The sequence below is a fragment of the Lagopus muta genome, chromosome 3, assembly GCF_023343835.1.
Source record: "Lagopus muta isolate bLagMut1 chromosome 3, bLagMut1 primary, whole genome shotgun sequence".
NCBI lineage: Eukaryota > Metazoa > Chordata > Aves > Galliformes > Phasianidae > Lagopus > Lagopus muta.
The window spans coordinates 40095141-40115290 of record NC_064435.1 but is presented as its reverse complement, the minus strand read 5'-3'; the positions used below and the strand labels follow the sequence as shown (position 1 = coordinate 40115290).

Here is a 20150-nt window from a genome sequence, read left to right as displayed (position 1 = left end):
TAATGCCAATGCAAAATGCCCTTGCTAAATCATATAATTATCACAGAGTCGAGAAATAGGCAAATACAAAGAGTATGTATATTCCTCATAGTTAAGTAAATAAAAATACAAAGATAAACTGCTTATTCATTGTTGGTTTGGTAGTCTAGTCTTTATTTAGTGTGAATCAAGCCTCTTGATCAAATAGAGGACCAAAACCAACACTCCAGTCATACCCTAAACTAAGATAACAGTGATTTAGCACTATACTGGTACAATTGTTTAGAGGATAACTGATTTGGTTTTCATAGCACTATCAGAAAAAGGGATAACTCATCAAAATTGCATGTCATTTAGTCAGCACTTTGCAATGACAGCAATTGGTACCTAACTGTCATAGGATGCAGTCATGACAGTATTTTCTGAGGTTCCTTTTAGCATATATTCTCTAGATTTATCACCAGTGCATAGAAAAGAAACAATATAATTTTCTTTCATCTGTGTGACTGTGGGGAACCATAGCAGAGTATTATGGGAGCTGAAGTCAATAACTTTTCATCTGTGTACCATTTTTTTTACTTCATTGTTGTTGTATTCACAAAACAAAAAAACGTAGGTAGAGAGCATCCACAGGTAATTGCAAGAAAATAACATTAGCAGGAGATAACATATGCTAATTTTACTAAAAAGACTAAATAATTCCTAAATAATTACTTATAAATAATACATTTATAATACTGAGATTCTCAGACAAAACTTTATAAGAATAATACTTCTCTTACAAAGTTTTGTCTGAGAATCTCAGTCCCAGATATCAAGTGAAAAATATCCTGTTGCTTTCAGTCAAGACATGATTTCAGTTTTTGATTATATTTTTATTCATCTCGGGAGATGTCTTATATGTAATTTGTCAGCTATTCTGTTCATATGCTAGCATTGCATTTTTCTATTCTTTGAGATTAATTTTATCAAATAGTACAAAATGTAAAATGCAACCTAAGAAATCTATGAGTAACAGCTAGGGAAAGGATGTAGTTCTTTTCATTAGCATGCTACATACCATATTCAGTGTTTTTATTAACTAAAAGAAATCCTGCCAGGATGTATTATAAAGTGTTAAGTTCAATGAAAATGAACATTCAAGCCTGTAAGCACTTCTATTACAAATGATGCATAAAACACGATTTAAAGATAGTTTATATGACACACATTGGTTCTTTGGTATTATTTGACAGCTGTTTTACAAATGTACTTATTGCTCAGTTTATACATAAAAATAAATTAATTTATTTATACAAAATTATTTCAACCTAAGTTTAACTCTCTGTGGCAAGCACTTACTGTACAGTTCTGAAGAACTATGATGCTCAGAACGATGAAAAAATCATTGAACTGTCTTTGCTGATGATATAGATTTCAGTTCCCAAGGATTCCTATTCCTATTGCAGAAGAATAGCTATCCAAGCAGTCACTGAACTGAACACTTTGAAGCTAAAATAAGTCCGTAGGACATGTGAAAGATAACCACATGTGAAACTCTGTTTCTTGTGTGTTTAAGTCAGAGCTGTAGCTATAAGTCTCTGTGAAACTGCACGTAAGTCTTGCTTCTTTGTTCTTTGGGTCGATGAAGTAGTTGCTGAATAAAGACAGGCCAGTCTCTGTTCTCTGCTTAAATATTTTGCACTAACTAAAAAAAAACAAATAGTCCTTAAAAAAGATGAACACATGGACTGGCAAGAAGAAGTAAAGCAGTTCTTTCATTTTAAAATTATTCCATGCATAGTCAATGGTCCTTTTAATCTTTATGCTTTAGATGACGAGGATTTAATAGCCTCTGCAAAGTTTTCTCTTAAAATGTCTGTTCTGGGAACCTGTTTTGATATTCTGAAGAAACAAGTGCAATCTTGATGGGATTAGTCTCTACAAGGATTTTGGCACGTCTATACTACAGACCTGATTTTTTAATGTAACACAGCCATTGCTAAGTAGAACTCTCAATACTTGTGATATGCTTAAATTGAAGTGTGTTCTTGAATTATGCCTGTGGTTTGGTATGACCATTATTCACTGTCCTCTGAGTGGGAATGAAGCAACTGTCAAAGTTGCATGGGAAATGCCAAAGAATTAAAGTTTTATGCATTCTTCATCTTCATTCAGATTTAATCTGAATTTGGAAGAAAGTAATGCCTCATATATAATTCCATGAAAACTACAAAAAATACAGAGAGCACAATAACACTATTTGATAGAGCAAATTCTCTGCTTCAAAACAGTATTTTTCAACATACCATGTGTACCACTAGTACACAACCACTAGTTATGTATTTTTGTCAACGATGAACAAGAGTCTGCATGCCATGTTCATAGAAATCCGCACCAGTGGAGGTAACCCACTGTTGCTGTCACCACTGCTGAAATTCACCACCCACTGCCCACTGCCTCACTGTGCTCACATCCACTGTTTGGTCTCCACAAACATTCAGAAAGCATCCATGAATATCAATGGACACCATTTTTTCTTTGCTTCATATGCACTTCCATCATTTTGTCACACCTCCCGGCTGCTGCCATCTATCACACTGAATCAAAATGTAATGGAATACTGGTGGGAAGGTTCAACCTCTACTGCCATACCACAAACATCTGCTTCTGACATCATGGGCCAATATCATAAAATAGGAGGCTTTTGGAGCATCCTTCATATAATTACAAGCTTCAATTCCAATACTGGAAAATAAATCTTGTAACTTGGATTGTTACTGTGCACAATTAAAATATCATCATTTTTTCACCCTCTTCCAGTTACTTAGACAATTATGATGTAACTAACTTTACTTAGGTGAAGGTGAAAGATGTATTTCAGCTTAAAGCATAAAGAAATTAACACACTTGTAGAGGGAGCTTGATTTTATTTTGGAAAGTTGAGAATTTCACGTCTCACATTCTGTTTTAATATCAGCTAGATACAAAAAAAGAAAAACCATTACGCCAAAACAAATAAAAACAAGGATGATCATACAATTACGTGAAAAAGTACGGAAATCACAATGAAAATATTACTTCTTCAAAACACCTGCAGGGAAAAATACCTTTTAATTAGGTTGAAACTACTTACAGTTAAAAAATGATTCTTCTAGGCAAAATGAAGTTTCAAATGCTCTTTGACTATTTAAATCTACATTAGATACAATAAATGTAGAAGATTTTTTTCGAGCCAACTATATTTTTTTTAATTATTATTCTATGCTTATTTTGTCGAGCAATCTGTCTTTTTTCAACATGGTATGATGCAATTCATAATATAAAGACTTGAATGACAATGTAATATGTGTGGAATATGTAATACGCAATTCTTTGAGAATATGTGTGGAATCCATAATCTGCTTAAATTCCTAGTTAGAGCTTTAATAGGTAAACTCAAAATTAATTTTTAATTACTGTGTTTTCTTTTGTTATGTTATAAATTTAAGTATGATATGCCCTTTATGTAAATACAACTAGATATTTTTTTTTATTCCTGTGTAAGTGAAAAGAGAGGAATTTTATGAAACATAATCACTTTGTATGGATTGGACAATCACCAAATATTCAGTGTAAAAATCTTTGGGTTTAGACATGATAAATCAGGATTAAGTATAGTTAAAGAGACTTCAGAGTACATTTCACAGATATGGTCTGTCAAATCTCAGTCAAATACTGTCAAAGTATACTACATCCCAAAGAGGCATCAGAATACATAAGACTCAGCTGGTTTTATGATGTACCATTGAGAGGTTAAAAATTCTGCTAGAAGGAAATCAGCTGTTTGTCATACAGTTTACCACAACAACTGCACTGACTTGCTTGTGCATATGTATTTTTTTTCCTCTAGGCTGTACTTTGGAGGTACAAATTTTCCCAGCTCAAAGGTTCTTCAGATGATGGGAAGAGCAAAATCAAATTCCTTTTCCAAAACCCAGATAATAAACAAATTGAAGCAAAGGTAAAAACAACTTTTTTTCTTTTACAATTTTACCTTAAAACATCTATTAAAGCAGCAGCTGGGAGACAAGATGAGTAAATCAAACTAAATTATTTAAAAGTCATTCAATGTTTGAAGTGAAAATAAAATCAAATAAATCTGAATAAACTGAATTTTTGGTAAGTTAAAGTCTTTTATAGAGTGCCATTACATTAAAGAAAAAAAAAGACTTGCTGCGTTTAGGAGTATTTGCCAAGTCTGTTAATAAAAGAGAATGGCTGAGAATTTCAATGACCTATCTTTTTCTCTACACTTGGTATCATGAAGAAACAGTGCAAAACATGTTTGAGTCAATTTGGGCAGAAAATACAGCAAAGATTTAACATTTGTTACTAGAGCTCAATAAAAAATATTACAGATTAAACATATATCCTCTTACAAGAAGATGGCATTGAAGCTTTGTGCCATGTCTATTTTAAAATTCTGTTTTGAGTTGTGCTTTTGATTCAGGATTTTTTTTTTTTAAAACAGTTACCCTGGAAGATTTATGCCTAATTTTATGAATATATTTTCAGAATTTATTGTCCCAGTATGCATAAGGAAGTGATCTTCCTGGGAACATTGAAACTGCCTGAGAATCTGAATCAAAGGTCTTTTTCATTAGAATCCCAACATTTTTGTAATCCTGATTATGTTTGCTTGGATGTGCTTTAAAGCTGGCTTTTTAAGCCCTTACTATACTGTTTTCCCAGCTATTTATTTGATTTTAAATTTTAAATTCAATATAACGAAGCTATACAAAAACTCCTATTAAATCAGTAGAAATGAAGTGTGGTAGACTTTCAGTACATTCATATTTTTCTTCACTCTTATATAAGAATGTAATAAGAATATAATAAGAATATAAATATTCTTATTTCCTTCAGCAAATATTACAGTAGTACCGAATTTCTTTTTTTCACTAATCAAAGCCATAACTTAACACCCTAAAGTTGTGAGGATGATTTTCTTTTAAGCAAATAATGGGAAACTTTTATTATGCTTCTAAGTATAGCTGGAAATTGAAACTCATTATTTCTTTTCTTACATTTATCTCGTATTGCTATTACATGGACACAAGATTTTAGAACTAATTTAATGATGCAGTATTTCTTAGAATTTTCTTTGGAATCCAAGAGTCGAATAGTGATGCTTTATTTCATCAATTTAAAAACAACGCATAGTTACAAATCTAGATGTTGAATAAGAAACATGGTTTCATCATTTTATTCTTTTTTTTTTTTAATTAAATCTGTCATGCTAATCACTTTTTAAGTCTCTGAGATATTCTAGTATTTTATAGTACTGTTGTTCCCAGTTAAACTGAACTGAGCTTTATTTCTAGGAAACTTCACCTTTCCACCTTTTATCAAAGTAGAAGTTATACCTCTAAATTATGAAGGAATAATATTGTACAAACTTACTAGTATCCTAATTAATATACTGACATGTTCTTTAGCTGCTTTTATTGATTATAAATTTAATCTTTCAGGTTTATCAATTTAGAAATATATATATACATAATTTTCTTGATACTCAAAGCAAGTCAGTTACATTATGATGAAAAATGTCAGATTGTATTGTGTTTGGACAGTGTTATAACATTTATCAACTTCCTATTTGCTTAAGTACATTGTTTAGTCTAAAAACTATAAGATACACTTGTCTGAAGAAAGAATGAAAACATTTTTATGTCATATTTTTTAACTTTGGTTAGCTTAAAATTCTGTGAATAGGCCTCTCTGCATCCACTGAACCTTTCAAGTATTTAAAGCACTATTCAGCAAGAAAAGATGCAGAACATTTATTTTTTGGACTTTATTAGCATTACAGAACTGGAGACATATCTATTTGGGAAACTCTCTAGTCATTAAAAAATGTTAATCAGATTTTAAGAAATGCTTGTAATGCCAGGTTTCATGCATGCTGTATGCAGGCTTCATTTGGAATCAGATGATGGGAATTTTCTCAAACAGCTGTTAAAGGTTGTGATGAATATTCATAGCAAAAGCTATCACCACCTGTTAAATGAAATTCTGAGCTGCAGAGCCTGGAGACCTGCTGTTGTAAGGAGGATATACAGGGTAATGTTTTATTGAAATAAGTACAATTGTCTGCCTATTATATTATGTGGGGAATATAGTGGGATGAGGACTTACAGCTGAGACAAAAAATTCTAAGGAGTCATCATTACCTCAAGTTGTTAGGGTTTTTCATTTTTGCATTCTCAAACAGTAGTGAGAAACCAGTGTGGCAAGTAACTGTGGTACAGCTCAATAAGGTACTAGAAGTGAGAATTGGTTTTTCCTCTTCATTATCAACATTATCGTGCTCTATGCAGAACCTGTTATGGTGTGCGCATGCTTGATTTGAGACTCCTGCTCTTCTTGTTCTGCAGTACTTTTCCTCCATCTCTGATACGTTTAAAGTTTCTAATGTGCTATAATTCAGTTTCACCTTGCAAACGTAAAATGGTTCAGATACGGATTGATTGATTGATTGATTTCCAGTAATACTGGTTTAATCCTAGAATTCCTTCATGTAAAAATGTGAGTTATCAAAATCCAAATGCTTCCTATCTTCACTTTATGTAATGCTGCACATTTGTGTGCAGCCTGTATGTGTAAAGTTATGGCTTGTTGTGTCTGTGTGATAATATTCTTTATATCTCAAACATTTACTCATGACCTAAAGGATTAAGAGTAGTAGAGTGTTGAGGTAGTTAATGTTGATTGACATTTAAAAAGAAAAATAATTATGCGGCAGTGTTTTAAATTTTAGCCTTAGTGACTTTATAGTTTCCTCTTTGTTGTGATTGAATATAAAGAACAATAGTTTCTAGTGTTATGAAATCTGAGATTTTTTTTGAAAAAGAAATGCAGAACTACATGCTTTCATCAGTCAACTTTTGTTTCTGAAAAACACACTTGCCACCAGAGTTTACATTCCTAAGTGAAAGTCCTTCACTGGCACAGAAAACCTAATATTTTTATAACACTGTCAAAATATTTTAGTGTTTTTCATGCCTGACATAACAAAATTAAAAATGGCATGTTTTGAGATGAACAACATATGCTTTATATTTGGTTACTGTTTAATTAGAAATACTTCTTTCAGGCTCAAAAATGGTTTAACATTTAAACTTAGAGACTTTGTACTGGTGTTTTTGTTTGGCCTCTCTGAAACAACAACATGCTACTGTAAAGATGCATAGTATAGAATAAGGGAAGTGTTTCCTTGTAGACATGAACAATTGCAGTCTGAAAAACCTGAACAGTAATTACCATAGGTCACACTGGTGGTCAGTGGCAGTGCCTGCCAATCAAACACCTGACTTTGAAGGTCTCAAAGTTAAGGTCTAAGTAGTTTCTGAGATGTAAACCATTTAGAGGCAACATTAATCACCAATACCTCTTAGACGTTCCAATCTGTAGGTTATTTCCCAGCTGTCACTCAGCAGGAGATATTGCACAGGTTTGCACAGTCAGACAGAATTTTTCTGACTGGGAGCTACAAAATAGAGCAGTTGGCATGGAAAAGAACATGGAGCCTATGTGTCCCTCTGCTTCATCCCTGTTGGGCTGCTCTGGTTGCATTGAAAAATATTAACGGCAGATCTTTCTTTTCAATTATATAACATAGAGGAGATACATTATGCATCCTGCTATCTAATTACCTATTTCTTTAGCTATAACTTCATGATCTGTTAATGGCTTTTCAGCATTAGAGCAGCCTCCAGAGGCTAATGGAATTTCAGCACTGTAATAAACTCAGAGCACTATAATCTTCTGTTGTACCTGACTGAGTAGTGGATCACTGCAATGGAAACAGTTTTATGTTTTTCTGAGAAAAATGTCTTAAACCTATGAAAGATTCTGTTTCTATACACATAGACTCCCAAACATTGCCGTATCCAGTATCTATATATCTAAAGCAGAATTGTTGCTAGGTTTTTTTCTGTTTGTTTCTTTTTGTCCTCTTTTTTTACTACATACCATTTCTATTTGAATTTTGTAAGTAAATATAATAACCAGGAATTTCTGTAAACTGAAAGGTTGTGTGCTCCATTGCAATGGCAAGGATTTGATGCCTGATAAAGTAGCAACAGGCCTACACAGTTGGACTGAGAAAATGAATGTCCTTCTTACATTTCAGCTCTGTAACATAAAGCATGATGTATATCTCAAAAACTATTCTCTGTCCTTTTACCTTTCTGAACTTGCAAGGATTTTTCACAGCGTAACAGCTTTCTCAGCAAAACTCGGCCAAGGTCACATAGCTGTGCTGTTAGCTTTTGTTCACAGACTAGCTAATGCCCTAAACTAAGTGTCATGGAACAGCGGTGAGCAGCACATGAAGATGAAGATCTGGTCAATTGGGAAAAACTGTGGTGTCAGCAAAAGAAGGTGCATAACTTTAAAGATCTGGCATTAATATGGAGTAATGAATAATGCACTAATAACAATTAATGGTAATTAATTTGAACTTGAAACTATTCCATATAGAAATCGAATATAAAATAAGACAGCCTGCATTAGAGAAGTAATGTGAACAAAAATGCTTGCCTTCTGGTGTGTTGTAAGATATCTTGATGAATGCTTGCACTATTTTTCAGGCTGATATTTCTGCTCATTTCAAGTATATTCTCCAAAGTATAAGTTTAATTTAATCCTTGTTCTTAGCCTTGAGGACTTTTCTGTGAGCATCACAGTGCTCTTCAAGTTTAGAATTCCAGCTTTAAATGGGTTTCAAGTATCTATCCTTAGTATTTTTACGGAGTGATTGCTCAATTGCAGTGACTGCCTTCTGAGTTCAGATTTTTGAACTGTTTGGTTTTGCATGACTCAGTTTTTAGTTTTCCCATGTCTTGCTCAAAGGCTGTATTTTTTTGTATCTGTTTAAAATCACATTCTACCTTAGTATATAGACATTTGATGAAGCAACAAATATATTCACATATCAGCAGTTTATATGTAACAATACAATGTTTTTTTTTCTGAATCACAAACTAACAGTTTCTTGAGTTTGCATACATAGAGTTTAGGTAGCTGTGACATTAATATAATGAAAAGTAGCTGATTTTTTTTTCTTTTATCTGACAACATTATCTGTATTCGTTTTTTCCATATTTGTCTTCTTCATCTTTTGTTGGTTTACATTGTCCTATGCAGAAACAGTGAATCTTCAGATTAATAACCTGAGAATATCTGGTATAGTGACAGCAATGTTGAGTGAAAGTAGTTTGGTCAAGAAGGTGGGAGGATGAAGATCAAGATCAAGAGGATACACTAATATTTCAATCTGGAAAGTGGAATAAGAGTAAATTGTGTTTTTGTGCATGGATAAGTAGTTGTGGCTTAAATTTGGATTTCTTTGCTTTTTTGTGATTCAGAGCATCTGCTTTTCCCTACAGCTTGCAGACGTAATAGCTTGACAGAATATTTCTTCAGGTTTCTTAGGATTTATTTGTTTGTTTACTTGAAGCTGTGTGTGCAATGTGCACTACTTTGCTAGATAAAAGTGTGTTCAGACAAGCGTATGACTGACAGCAGAGTATTCTAAATACGAAAACAACTAGGGACAGTTAGATGTGCAGAAAAGTCTGTGGGTTCTCCTCCATTTTATGGCAGTCCTGCAGACCTATGGTGATTTGAATGTGCAAGTTCTCAACACAAGTTGAGGGAATGTTTTGTCTGTCAGCAGTTCTCTGTGAGCCTTTATCTGTTCATTAAATTTGATTGTGACAAGGCTAATCTGCCTGGAAACTGTTGTTCCTGATGAATCCCTTTGCATCAATCTTACTCCCTTAAATTCAGCTGCAGCTATTAATCAGACATTTATAAACTCATCACATACCAATATCAGCCCACTGTGTTTCACACTGCTTCAAATTCCACTTTTAATGTGAACTCTGCTTGTAACATAGTCAGCATGTGACTTTTTTAGCCTCTGATCCACATCCGCTGCTGGGGAAATAGATGTGATCACAAGAGTGTGACTTCTGCCCTTCACAGTTACAACACAAGCCATTAACAACTTAAAGCCAAGTCTTTAAGTAGCTTCATAGAATTTGGTTATATGCATGTATTTATGTCTTCTAAATAAGCTGCATTACTTGGATCCTCTACCTAAGTCACCTTAAATGCATGTAATTTTTTAAATTGTGTGATCAGAGAGATATCATTAATTCGCTGCATGATGTACCCATTGACACTGAAAGAATTATGTTTCAAGTAGTATCTAGCATTCGTTGACTTGTTAGTGCTCATCTTTACTATCAAATTGATTTATGTAATGTTTCATTGTTAACGACAGTAGCAAACCATTGGGACCTTCAGCAGTTGTGCCATTTCCTCACACGTTTTCATTGAAGGTCCATTGAGCAGTGGATCTTCCCAATGTGTTACTGTTGCAGAAACACCTGTGTCAACTAGTGATAATAACTGTATTAATGCACTGTGAAAATTCAGTGTCCAGCAGCCATAATTATGATGTACATAAGAACTTTCAGCAATAGGATTACCTAATTGACTCGAACAATTCTCAAACTGCAATATTTGTTTTAATAGACTTGCTCTGTGGACACATAGGTGGAAAGACAGTCTTTCCAAATATAATACAGAGCTGACATCACAAATATTTGTAAGATCCACTAAATATTTATATTTTCATCTTAAGCCTTAGTATTATTTTATAGTACCAAAGAATAGATGTTAATAGATTGCAAATGAAAAGTAACAATTTGAGCGACTGATGCTTCTTATTCAGACATAGTTTCCTTAATTCCTTGTTTCCTCATCTTTGACTTTCTCTTATTTTTCCCATCTATGATAAATTTTCTTATTTTGAAATTTGGATAGAAGGGGAAGAAATCTCTGGCACTGTAACAAACTACACTTTTTCTAATGTTTAAAAATGAAAGTATCTCTAAACAGAATTTTTTTAATGAATACAGATGGCAGGTATGCAAAACTTGGCTCAAACTTCATCATCTTTATTGTGAATTGCTACTTAAGGGAGTTTAAAGAAGCTTGTAAGCAATTAAAAAATCATTCTGAACATTTCCAAAGGACATCTGCTCAGGTTGTAAGAGAGTTGAGCAGAACTCCACCCGTTTCATACATTGCTGGGATACTCTGCGTATGTAGTCTTCTGCTTTCAGGCAGTTGTTCCATCTCACACATAAGGGATTTCTGAATGTCTCCACAAAGCTTTTAAAGCAATATCTTCCAGAAAAACTCAAGAGGAAGGCTCATGTAATTTTTAGAATTTTACCTTTTTTTGTTCTTGTTAGATTCACGATACTATCAATATTTCTTTATACAAAAGCAAAGCTGTCAGCACTAAATAACCTGGAAATATCAGTACTAGACAAAAACACAAATAGGATATACCACAGTTCTCTGTTCCTGGTTTCAGTGCAGAAATCTACATAGGCAGTGAATCAAAGCAAAAAGATCATAAATCTGCATCACCATCCCTACGTGCATAACATCAGTGTCTGCTTTCAAACACAGCACGTTCTTATTGATTAAATGCTAACATCAAAAAACCATACTGAAGAATTCCTAGAAAAAATCCATCATCATTATGATCCCATTGATAAGATAAAATCAATGAGACACAAAGGAAAACATTTATATGTGTATATATATATAAATTTGGTTTGTTTTGTTTTCATCTTGTTTCTAAGAAAATCTCATCTGAGGAGCTGTAAAAAAAAAAAAAAAAAAAAAAAAAAAAAGCAAAAAAAGCAAATTAAAGTAGAACAAAAAGAGCTTTCTCTAATATTTTTAATAAGATCAAAATTCCAAGTATGTTCCTTACTTTTGGTACAGTAAAATAATTGCCTCAGTGAAAACAGAGCCAGAATATCTCTGTATTAGCACTATGAAGTTTTTTGTTTTGTTTTCTTTTTTAACTAAAGATTAGTGTAGGTGAGATAGTAGTTACCACTATGTGGTGACATGACAGATAAACATGACATATGTAGAACTCAACGTTACTGATCTTTGTGGGTACATGCAGCAGTAACCCAGAGGTATGTAGACACAATGCACTCATTCCATTGATTGATTTATTAAAAGAAATCAATCTGCAAAATGCACCAGATTCGCATATTTGTATATGGCTGTCACATTCCTTCCTCTTTAGCAGGCAGGACCTCATACTTCTGTGCAGCCACTTTACTCAGAAATTTGTTCATATTAGCTTCCAAAAAAATATTTATGGAATAAATAATGCTGTCCCTTAAGTGCCTGTAATCTAGAACTATCAGATAGATCAGCAGGATTACATCAGACTATTTCCATTTAAAACTCAGTTCATTCCTAGGTGCATGTTTGTGATGTCTTCTTTTGCTTCATGATTAATCTTTCTTTTTTCACTTCCAGGAGCTGGAGTTTTCCAACCTGTTTGCAGTCCTTCATTGTATCCATTCGTTCTTTGCAGCCAAAGTGGCTTGTTTGGACCCCTTGTACGTAGGCAGTCAAGCAACAGCTTCTGCTGCTCCCACAACTTCTGGTACTGGCAAATTAAAGTATACAACTTGATATCTCACATTACAGCACTGCCATTTATCAAAAAGACTTAATGTATAGATATTCATAAGATGTGAAACTGGTGAACCTGTACATGGAAACCAATTCTGGAGACAAGACATCTTGCAGCGTCAGCAGATAGATGGTCACGTGGGATCATAAACTCATTTCTGTTCTGCAAGACACCAGTAAATAATCCTCGCAGAATCCCCAGAATAGGATGGATATGCTTTTAGTATGATCTATTTGTACTTATTTAGTGCTTTAACCAACACTGGAAGCAAAGGAATAAATGATGCAATGAGGCATTTCGGTATTTAATAAAATTTTCAAATTGCTGTAATAACACACAAAAAGAATTGTCATTTTCCTGTTTTCAAATGTTTTTATGACAATATGCTAAACTCTGAGTATGAAACTAGTACCCAATGATTATATTATAAATGACATAAGAGAAAGCGACAAGCATTTAGTACCTAATGATGAGGAGATGAGCATGAAAAGACATTTGTGTAAGTATTTCTTCAAATAAGAAAGCACTTTAAGCACCGTTGTAATCCATAATTATTTCCATACATGGAGTCATGGTACTTTTTCTATTTTGTTCTTTTAGCATTAGCAACAAATATATAGCCATATTGACTGACATAGTTCAAAACAAAAACCCTACAACCCCATTTCCATGAGTAAGTTCCTCTTCTTCAATTAAAAATATTATAATATTACTTCAAACGTAATGACAAGTGAAAGTTTGTAAAATATCATTTCTACTATTTACTTCCTCAATTTTTTGGAGAACTAAGAATCTGATTTTTGCTCACATGATACAGATGTATTTGCTTCAGAAACAAACCACATAATGCATTGTTTCCATTATTAACCTTGATTTCACATCATAAGGTCTCAAGAAAATAGACATTAATATTATTTTTGAAAAATGAGTCAAACCATTGAATTGGTAGTGATTTCTTTTTTTATATTATTAGTAAAAGGCAGGAATAAAATAAATAGCCTTTAATGATGGAAGCAATGACAGAACGCATACTGTCTTTGTTTATTAAAAAAATACTACATCACCCATGACCATATAACAGAAATAGTAGTTCCAGGATCTCATTTAATGATCAAATCTGAAAGAATTTTACATTTATAACTAATAACTTATAAAAATAATTTAATGTTGTGCTACTACGTATCAATGAAAATGGCAAAATGGTGGAGTTATAGCTGAAAGATCAAAAAAAGGTTTGTTTGTTTGTTTGTTTGTTTGTTTGTTGCAGACAAAAAAAAAAGACTGCAAAAAATGCATTTGTTGCACATTCAGAATGTGTAAAATATTTTAAATGATGCTTTCTGGGATTTCTACTTATAATATTGAAATCTATATTTCCTTTTTTTCCCTCTTCTTATAAAAGCACATGGAAGGTAAGAGTTAAGGATATAATCTCTCGTGTAACTGAAAGACAAACTATTTCCCATCCATTTTTACATATTAAAAGAAGAAAAAAATCAGCATTGAATCCAGAGGAAAGCTTTTTCCAAATGGGAGCAATTCAAACGTTAAGTGGGGACAAAAGATGAATGAACTGTTGGGGTAAATCATGCATCTGTCTTTTTGCTTTGCAGTAGAGGTATTTGGATTTAGGTGTGTTAGAAAGCATCCTTGCAAAATGGAGACTGAAGGTAAAGTTGATTCTAGTTCAAAACAATCTGAAAATGCATTTTCTGGGAATTCTTTGTCATTGTCGCAGGACTACCATTATGTTCTTACTCCTTAGTAGAACTCCAAGTGTTACAGGATTTCATAATTGTGTTCCACGTTTATTTTCCATGTTACATACAATGGCATCATGTCATAATCCAATGATTAAATGTTTTAAGTGTCATCAAAATCCAACATTTTCATAGTCATTATCCTGTTTACATGAATCTTTCCTAAATAAGGGGGTTAGATCTTAGTCTCTGCATGACTTGTGAAACTGCTGTGGCTATTGAGTTTATTCCTGAGAGATTACAGGCCCCAAATGTTTTGAATCCAAAACTGCAACTTTCTGAGAAGTTTGCTGATGACAACTCAGATGTTCTTCTCGTCAAAAAGGCATGTTCTGGAAAGACAGGTTGACAAACCACTGTCAGTGATGAAGCTTTGTATTCTGTGCTCCCAGATCATCTCATTCTGGTGAGCATTGCATTCAGACATCCAGCACAGGCATGTGAGTGTCTCTCTAAGTGCTCTGGTGGTAGTAGAGGAATCTAAAATTAATCAGTTGAATGTTTTCCCTTTAAATAGCTCAGATGATGTGCACAATGGCACCATTGAAACCAAGGGTTATTTAAGGGAGATTGTTTAATATGGTTAAGTGAGCATAGCATTTATCTGAAAGAGCAGAAACTATACTGTTGCAAATTGATGTAGATTAAGGTTTTCCATAATTTGACAGAAAAATAAATAAATAAATAAAAGTTGCTACTTGTGCAGAAATGTCTTTATGCCATGCACTTTTGGGGCCTGGACTCTACCAGGGTGTTCTACAGAACTGTCATGTATTTTGTTTGTAGAAACGCTGTATTAATCAATGAGAATTTTTTTTTTAGTTGGGCATTGGATACACAATATTTAAGAGGCAAATAGACACACAAAAAAAGAACCTGCAATTTTTATATTTGTTTGTGTTTTGAAACCCCATATTTCAAAGACCTGAACTTGTGAAGCATAATATTTTTAGTTTCAAGAAAATAGAGGTGACCTTGGGAGAATATAAAATGCCGTGGCCTTGACTACAGGTCAGTACTGGCTTGTAAGTGTGTGGTTCTGAGGGTCTTTGCACTGACCTCCGATTATTCAGAGGTGGCTGCATCAGGCTTGCCCTCTCATAGCAAGTAGAAGAGAAATTCAGCCTTGAACCAATGGGAAAATTTTAAAGTCTGTGTCATAAAATAGGAAAATGTAATTTTAGTGACTATGTTTTTTATTTAAATACAAGAAGACTCCAAATTAAAGCATAGTTAACTTCATATGCATATGTCAAAACCAACCTCTATGTTGCAAGCTATCATTTAATATATCAAATATAATGAATACAAGTATTTTGTAAGTCAGCATGGCCCACTGATTACAAAGAAAAACAGAAAATTATAATAAACTGTCAGCTCTTACTGAAAATCTGTATGCAAATAAAAGCAAATATTGGAAAAAAAAAAATAAAAACACAACAAACCTTATTTCCCACAAAGTAAAATGTAGTTTTTCTTTATGACATCATAAATAAGTTAAATTAAAAAGTATATGTCTTTATACTTAGTACTGTGCCTATTGAAATGACGTTATATAACATACCGTAAATATACATTCCTCAGTACACAAAATGTATTTGATTTAATTTGCTTTGCTTTATGATGGAAATTTTAGATAAGCTGACCTCCACAGGATTAACCATATGTTAGGTTATAGTGTTATCATAATTTTGTTATAAACGTGTTGCAGATCTGTAGACAAGTTATTCTAGATTTCATAGGTGAATGAATATATTTCATTTCCTATATCTGTTTAAAAACACAGTTCCAGAAGGCACTTTTGAAATAAAGATCAGGATATTATAAAATATTGGTCATTTTATTTTCTTAATAAAGTGCAGCAAGAAGTTTGTAAATTGTAAGCCAGTTATTTTTTAAAAGAAATAATTTGACATTTTGGCTGTTTAAACTAGAATTCATAAAAATGTAATATAATAATATACAGTATCAATATACTTTGAAATGAGATTCCTGAAACATATTGTTTTCCAGCTTAGTCCTTGATCCCACAGAAACTTTGCTTTATATTTATTTTATATGCTCTGACTTTATCAGAATATCTCACAGTGCACAGACCATGAGTAAGTCATTGTGGCTACTACTGCTTTTTCCTTTAAATATGATTTCTTTTATGCATTGCCTTAAGATGTTTCTTACATCAAGAGAAATATTAAAAAGGCTAAAAATCTCATGAATGTATAGTTGCTGCCCTTAAAAATTCAGCAGCTTTGCTACATATTGTTGTCTAAGTACCCCCAGTATTCTCAATGCCAAAAAGAAAGTACAATTTTCATCCTGATATAGCAATGCCAAGTCAAATGTAAATGTATTAATATTAAACACTCACCTATGTACTGCACTTTTAGTTCCCTTATAGAATCTAGTCCCTGAGAAAGTGTTTTGTCTCAAAAAAAAAAAAAAAAAAAAAAAAAAAAGCTAATTTTAGTATGTTCATCTTTGGGGCAACTTAAATTGTTCAAATTTGGGCACTCACCCAAGTTACTTAAATTTAAATACCTATCATAGACACCTAGGATAGGACTTGAAGCCCTCAAAATCGCAGGGCAGGGCCGTTTTGAGGTAGGACCATGACTTAGCAGCTCTTAAGGTGTGTGTCTCCCTGGTGTGATGAAAGAGATGCAGCCACTTTTGTGTGTTCACTTGTTTTAGGAATGTGCTTTTGAAGTCAGGTTCCTGCCCTTTGCCTGTTAACTATGTTGTTCTTCATTTGCCAGAACAGTCTTTAAGCACATGAACTGGAATTTTAGGCTAAAACTAAATCAGCGTAACACCAATAGTTCCAACTCCTAAGGGGCATTCAGCTCGTACAACCTAACTAAAGCAAGACCAAAGCCAGAATTCCTTTAAATTGCTACAGCTGCTGGATTAAGGTGAGTGTCCTTTCTGCACAGTGGGTGATGCCCATGTAGGGTGGAAGGACCTCCTTCATTTACAGAAGGTGACTGGCAGATGTCCAGGCTAGGTTCATCTGCATTGCCCTCTTCCATCACTCCAAAGGGAAATAATTAAGGTTACATTATGCTGCTCAGCCCTCTCCCTGCTGCTTCTCTCTTCCTGTCTATAAGAAATGCATACTTTAAAATTCACTCAGAGTGCTCCAAGAATGCTGCCCCATTCTCTTTGCTCTATGCAGATAGCGGAGCTGCACTCACTCAGCTATGTAAGGGATCCTCTAAATCTGTAACATAGTCAGGGGACAATATTCAGGCGTTATGGCAAGGGCATCTGTGTACCAGAAGAGTGTTGTGGTCTGTGATCAACATTCAGAGTAAATTGAGTAAAGTCATCTTCAAGCTTAAGTGCTTTCTTGGCTAGGAGGGCTCTTAAGTGCAATTTTAGTATTCCTGGAATAAGGTCCATAAGGTCAATAAATTTTTATTTATTTGGCTCCATTTTCCCATTTTCAGGAAGTTTAGTGAGAATAGCAATTCATATTCTGTCAGAATCAGATGGAAAATCAGGGATACTGAAATAAAAAAGAAATTTCTATTCAGATTCTGTAAATTGTTACAGTACATTACATATTCTGTTAAAATATATTGAACAATGTAAAACTAAATGCATTCATTTAGCTAATCTAGTCAGTTTTCATTGCAGCGGTATGCACACCTCCCACTTTCAACAACTCACTACAAGAATCTCAATCATATGTTACAGAAATGGCTTTATTATTGAGTATATACTAATATATAATGCATAGTGTGTGTGTATTTGTGTGTGTGTATATTAGTATATACTAATGGAAAATATTCAGTATATATTAAAGAAAGTTCCATATTAGGCACAATTATAAAACAGAAGCATAAATCCATGAAGCTTTACATTTAAAATCTTAATCTTATATTACTATAAAGAAAAATGTGTATATTAGTTGAAGAAATGGCTATTTTTGCAGAACATGCACAATCTGGATATATGATAATAAATTAATGAACATTAACTGATTTACTATTTCATACCTCCAGGAATTTTGATTTTTTAATTATTCTTATCCTTAAGAATATTTGCAATATATGTCATAAGTTTTAATTTGTTATGGATAAAAATGACTGAAAAATGTAATAGAAAGTGCTATATATTTTATAAATATTAAAAATTGAAGATAAGTATTCAATTTATTTATTTCATTTTCAGTTACTTTTTTTTTGTGCTTGTTTGTAATATGTATTTGTGACAAACATAAGTCGCCTAGTTGTTAAAGCTCATTAATGTACCACTAATAAAATGCTATCTTGTGTTTTGTTTTTGTTATGTTTTATTTTGTTTCTTTTTGTAATGGAACGTAACAGAAAAAATATAGAAAATAAATACTTTTTTAACTAATCTTTTGCATTCAGTCATACAGTGTATGAGTTTTATATCATTGAAAGTCAAATCTGTGAGATCAAAAAAATACTTGAAGAACTTGGGCTGCTATTGTCATCTCCCACCACCATGTTCAACTACATAGTCATTTCTCACAACCCTCTTACAGATGTCCAACATGTTCCTTTGCAGCAGTTTTACCCCATTGCCAACTTCACCCACTTTTATAGTCCACTGTGACATTATATAGTATGGGATATATCTATTTGTCCAGTTTGGGTCAGCTGTCCTGGTCCTGTCCCTCCCCAGCTCCTTTTACACCCTCAACTCCTCACTAGCAGAGCCACAAAGTCTTTGATTTTGTGTAAGCATTGCTCCACCACAATGAAAACATCAAGGTGTTATCAATATTATTTTCCTCTTAAATTCAAAGCAAAGCATCATGCCAGCCACTGTGAAGAAAATTAATTTTATCCCAGCCAAAACCAGAACATTTGTGTACAGATATATCCTAACAATCAATCAAGATAAAACTGCAAGACAGATAAACGCAGAGAATGCCTTACTGCCCAAGGGGCTCAGGAAAACAGTTTTGAGAATGAAAACTGAGTTCCTCTGATGTAGGAAAGAGCTGAGGGCACAGAGGCTATGGAAGAATAGGTGCACTTTGGTATTCTTGGGTAATATGCTGTAAATCAAAAGATAAATTTATCTCTAGAAGAAGAATGAGGAAAAAAATATGATTTTGGAGAAATCATATTTTTTTATGAAATTCAAAGCATTTATTCTTGTGTCACTGCTACAGTGAACAGGACACATTGCATGGGTCATGTGATTATGGTAATAGTTATATATGACTTGTCTGGAGATTGGTTAAAAATCAAGAGGATATAAAGTGAAATCTATTCATTTTCCTAAAAGACACAACATAGAAGACATAGAAACAACAGCATCTGGCTAAGGGTGTCTTAAGAGCCCTGCTACCCCATACCCCTGGATTTTGCCCTGTAAAATAGTAATGGTTGAAGACAGTAGTGATAACAGTCACTTTCTTATTTTTCTGGGATTCTGAAAGTGAATCTGGAACCTCCTGCAGACTTTTTTTGCTGAAGAGCTGAAGGCTAGGAAGACTTTTATCCAGATACTGAGCCATCAAGTGGGCATATGTCCAGAAACTGGTGTTTCAGCAAACACAAAGAAGCTCAACAAAATACCAAAAGCCTGAGTGAAAAGAGAAGAAACTTCCTACGTTGCTAGATCTAAACTCCCACCTTTATTTTATGAACAGATATATGATAGAATCCTTTAAGCTAGAAGTCTTTTTTTCCCTTTTCCAGAGTCTAGTGAGGGAAGAGACAGCATCTCAGATATGTCAAGTCCCTCAGCTTAAGAGAGGAAGAGAAATCAAGATGTAGTTTGCTGTAGCTAATGCAGTGCTACCAACTACAGCAAAGGCTCCGGAGCTGAAGGCAGTGCTTTGGTCAATTTACATTCTGTTCACACTCAAAGCC

At 33.5% G+C, this 20150-nt stretch overlaps 1 protein-coding gene across 12 annotated transcripts in view; it reads left to right on the top strand.

Moving 5' to 3' along the window:
* The window catches only part of SNTG1 (syntrophin gamma 1), a 325126-nt gene extending 311339 nt beyond the window's left edge, over window positions 1–13787 (top strand). For 11 of the 12 annotated variants that reach the window (XM_048940574.1, XM_048940573.1, XM_048940578.1 and 8 more), the window contains 2 exons: window positions 3851–3961; window positions 12373–13787. In XM_048940574.1, the coding sequence (XP_048796531.1) occupies window positions 3851–3961; window positions 12373–12531 (270 nt within the window). In that variant the 3' untranslated portion in view covers window positions 12532–13787. The remainder of the gene's footprint in view (window positions 1–3850; window positions 3962–12372) is intronic. The other variant, XM_048940576.1, reaches the window with a different exon arrangement.
* Window positions 13788–20150: the final 6363 nt, after the last annotated feature.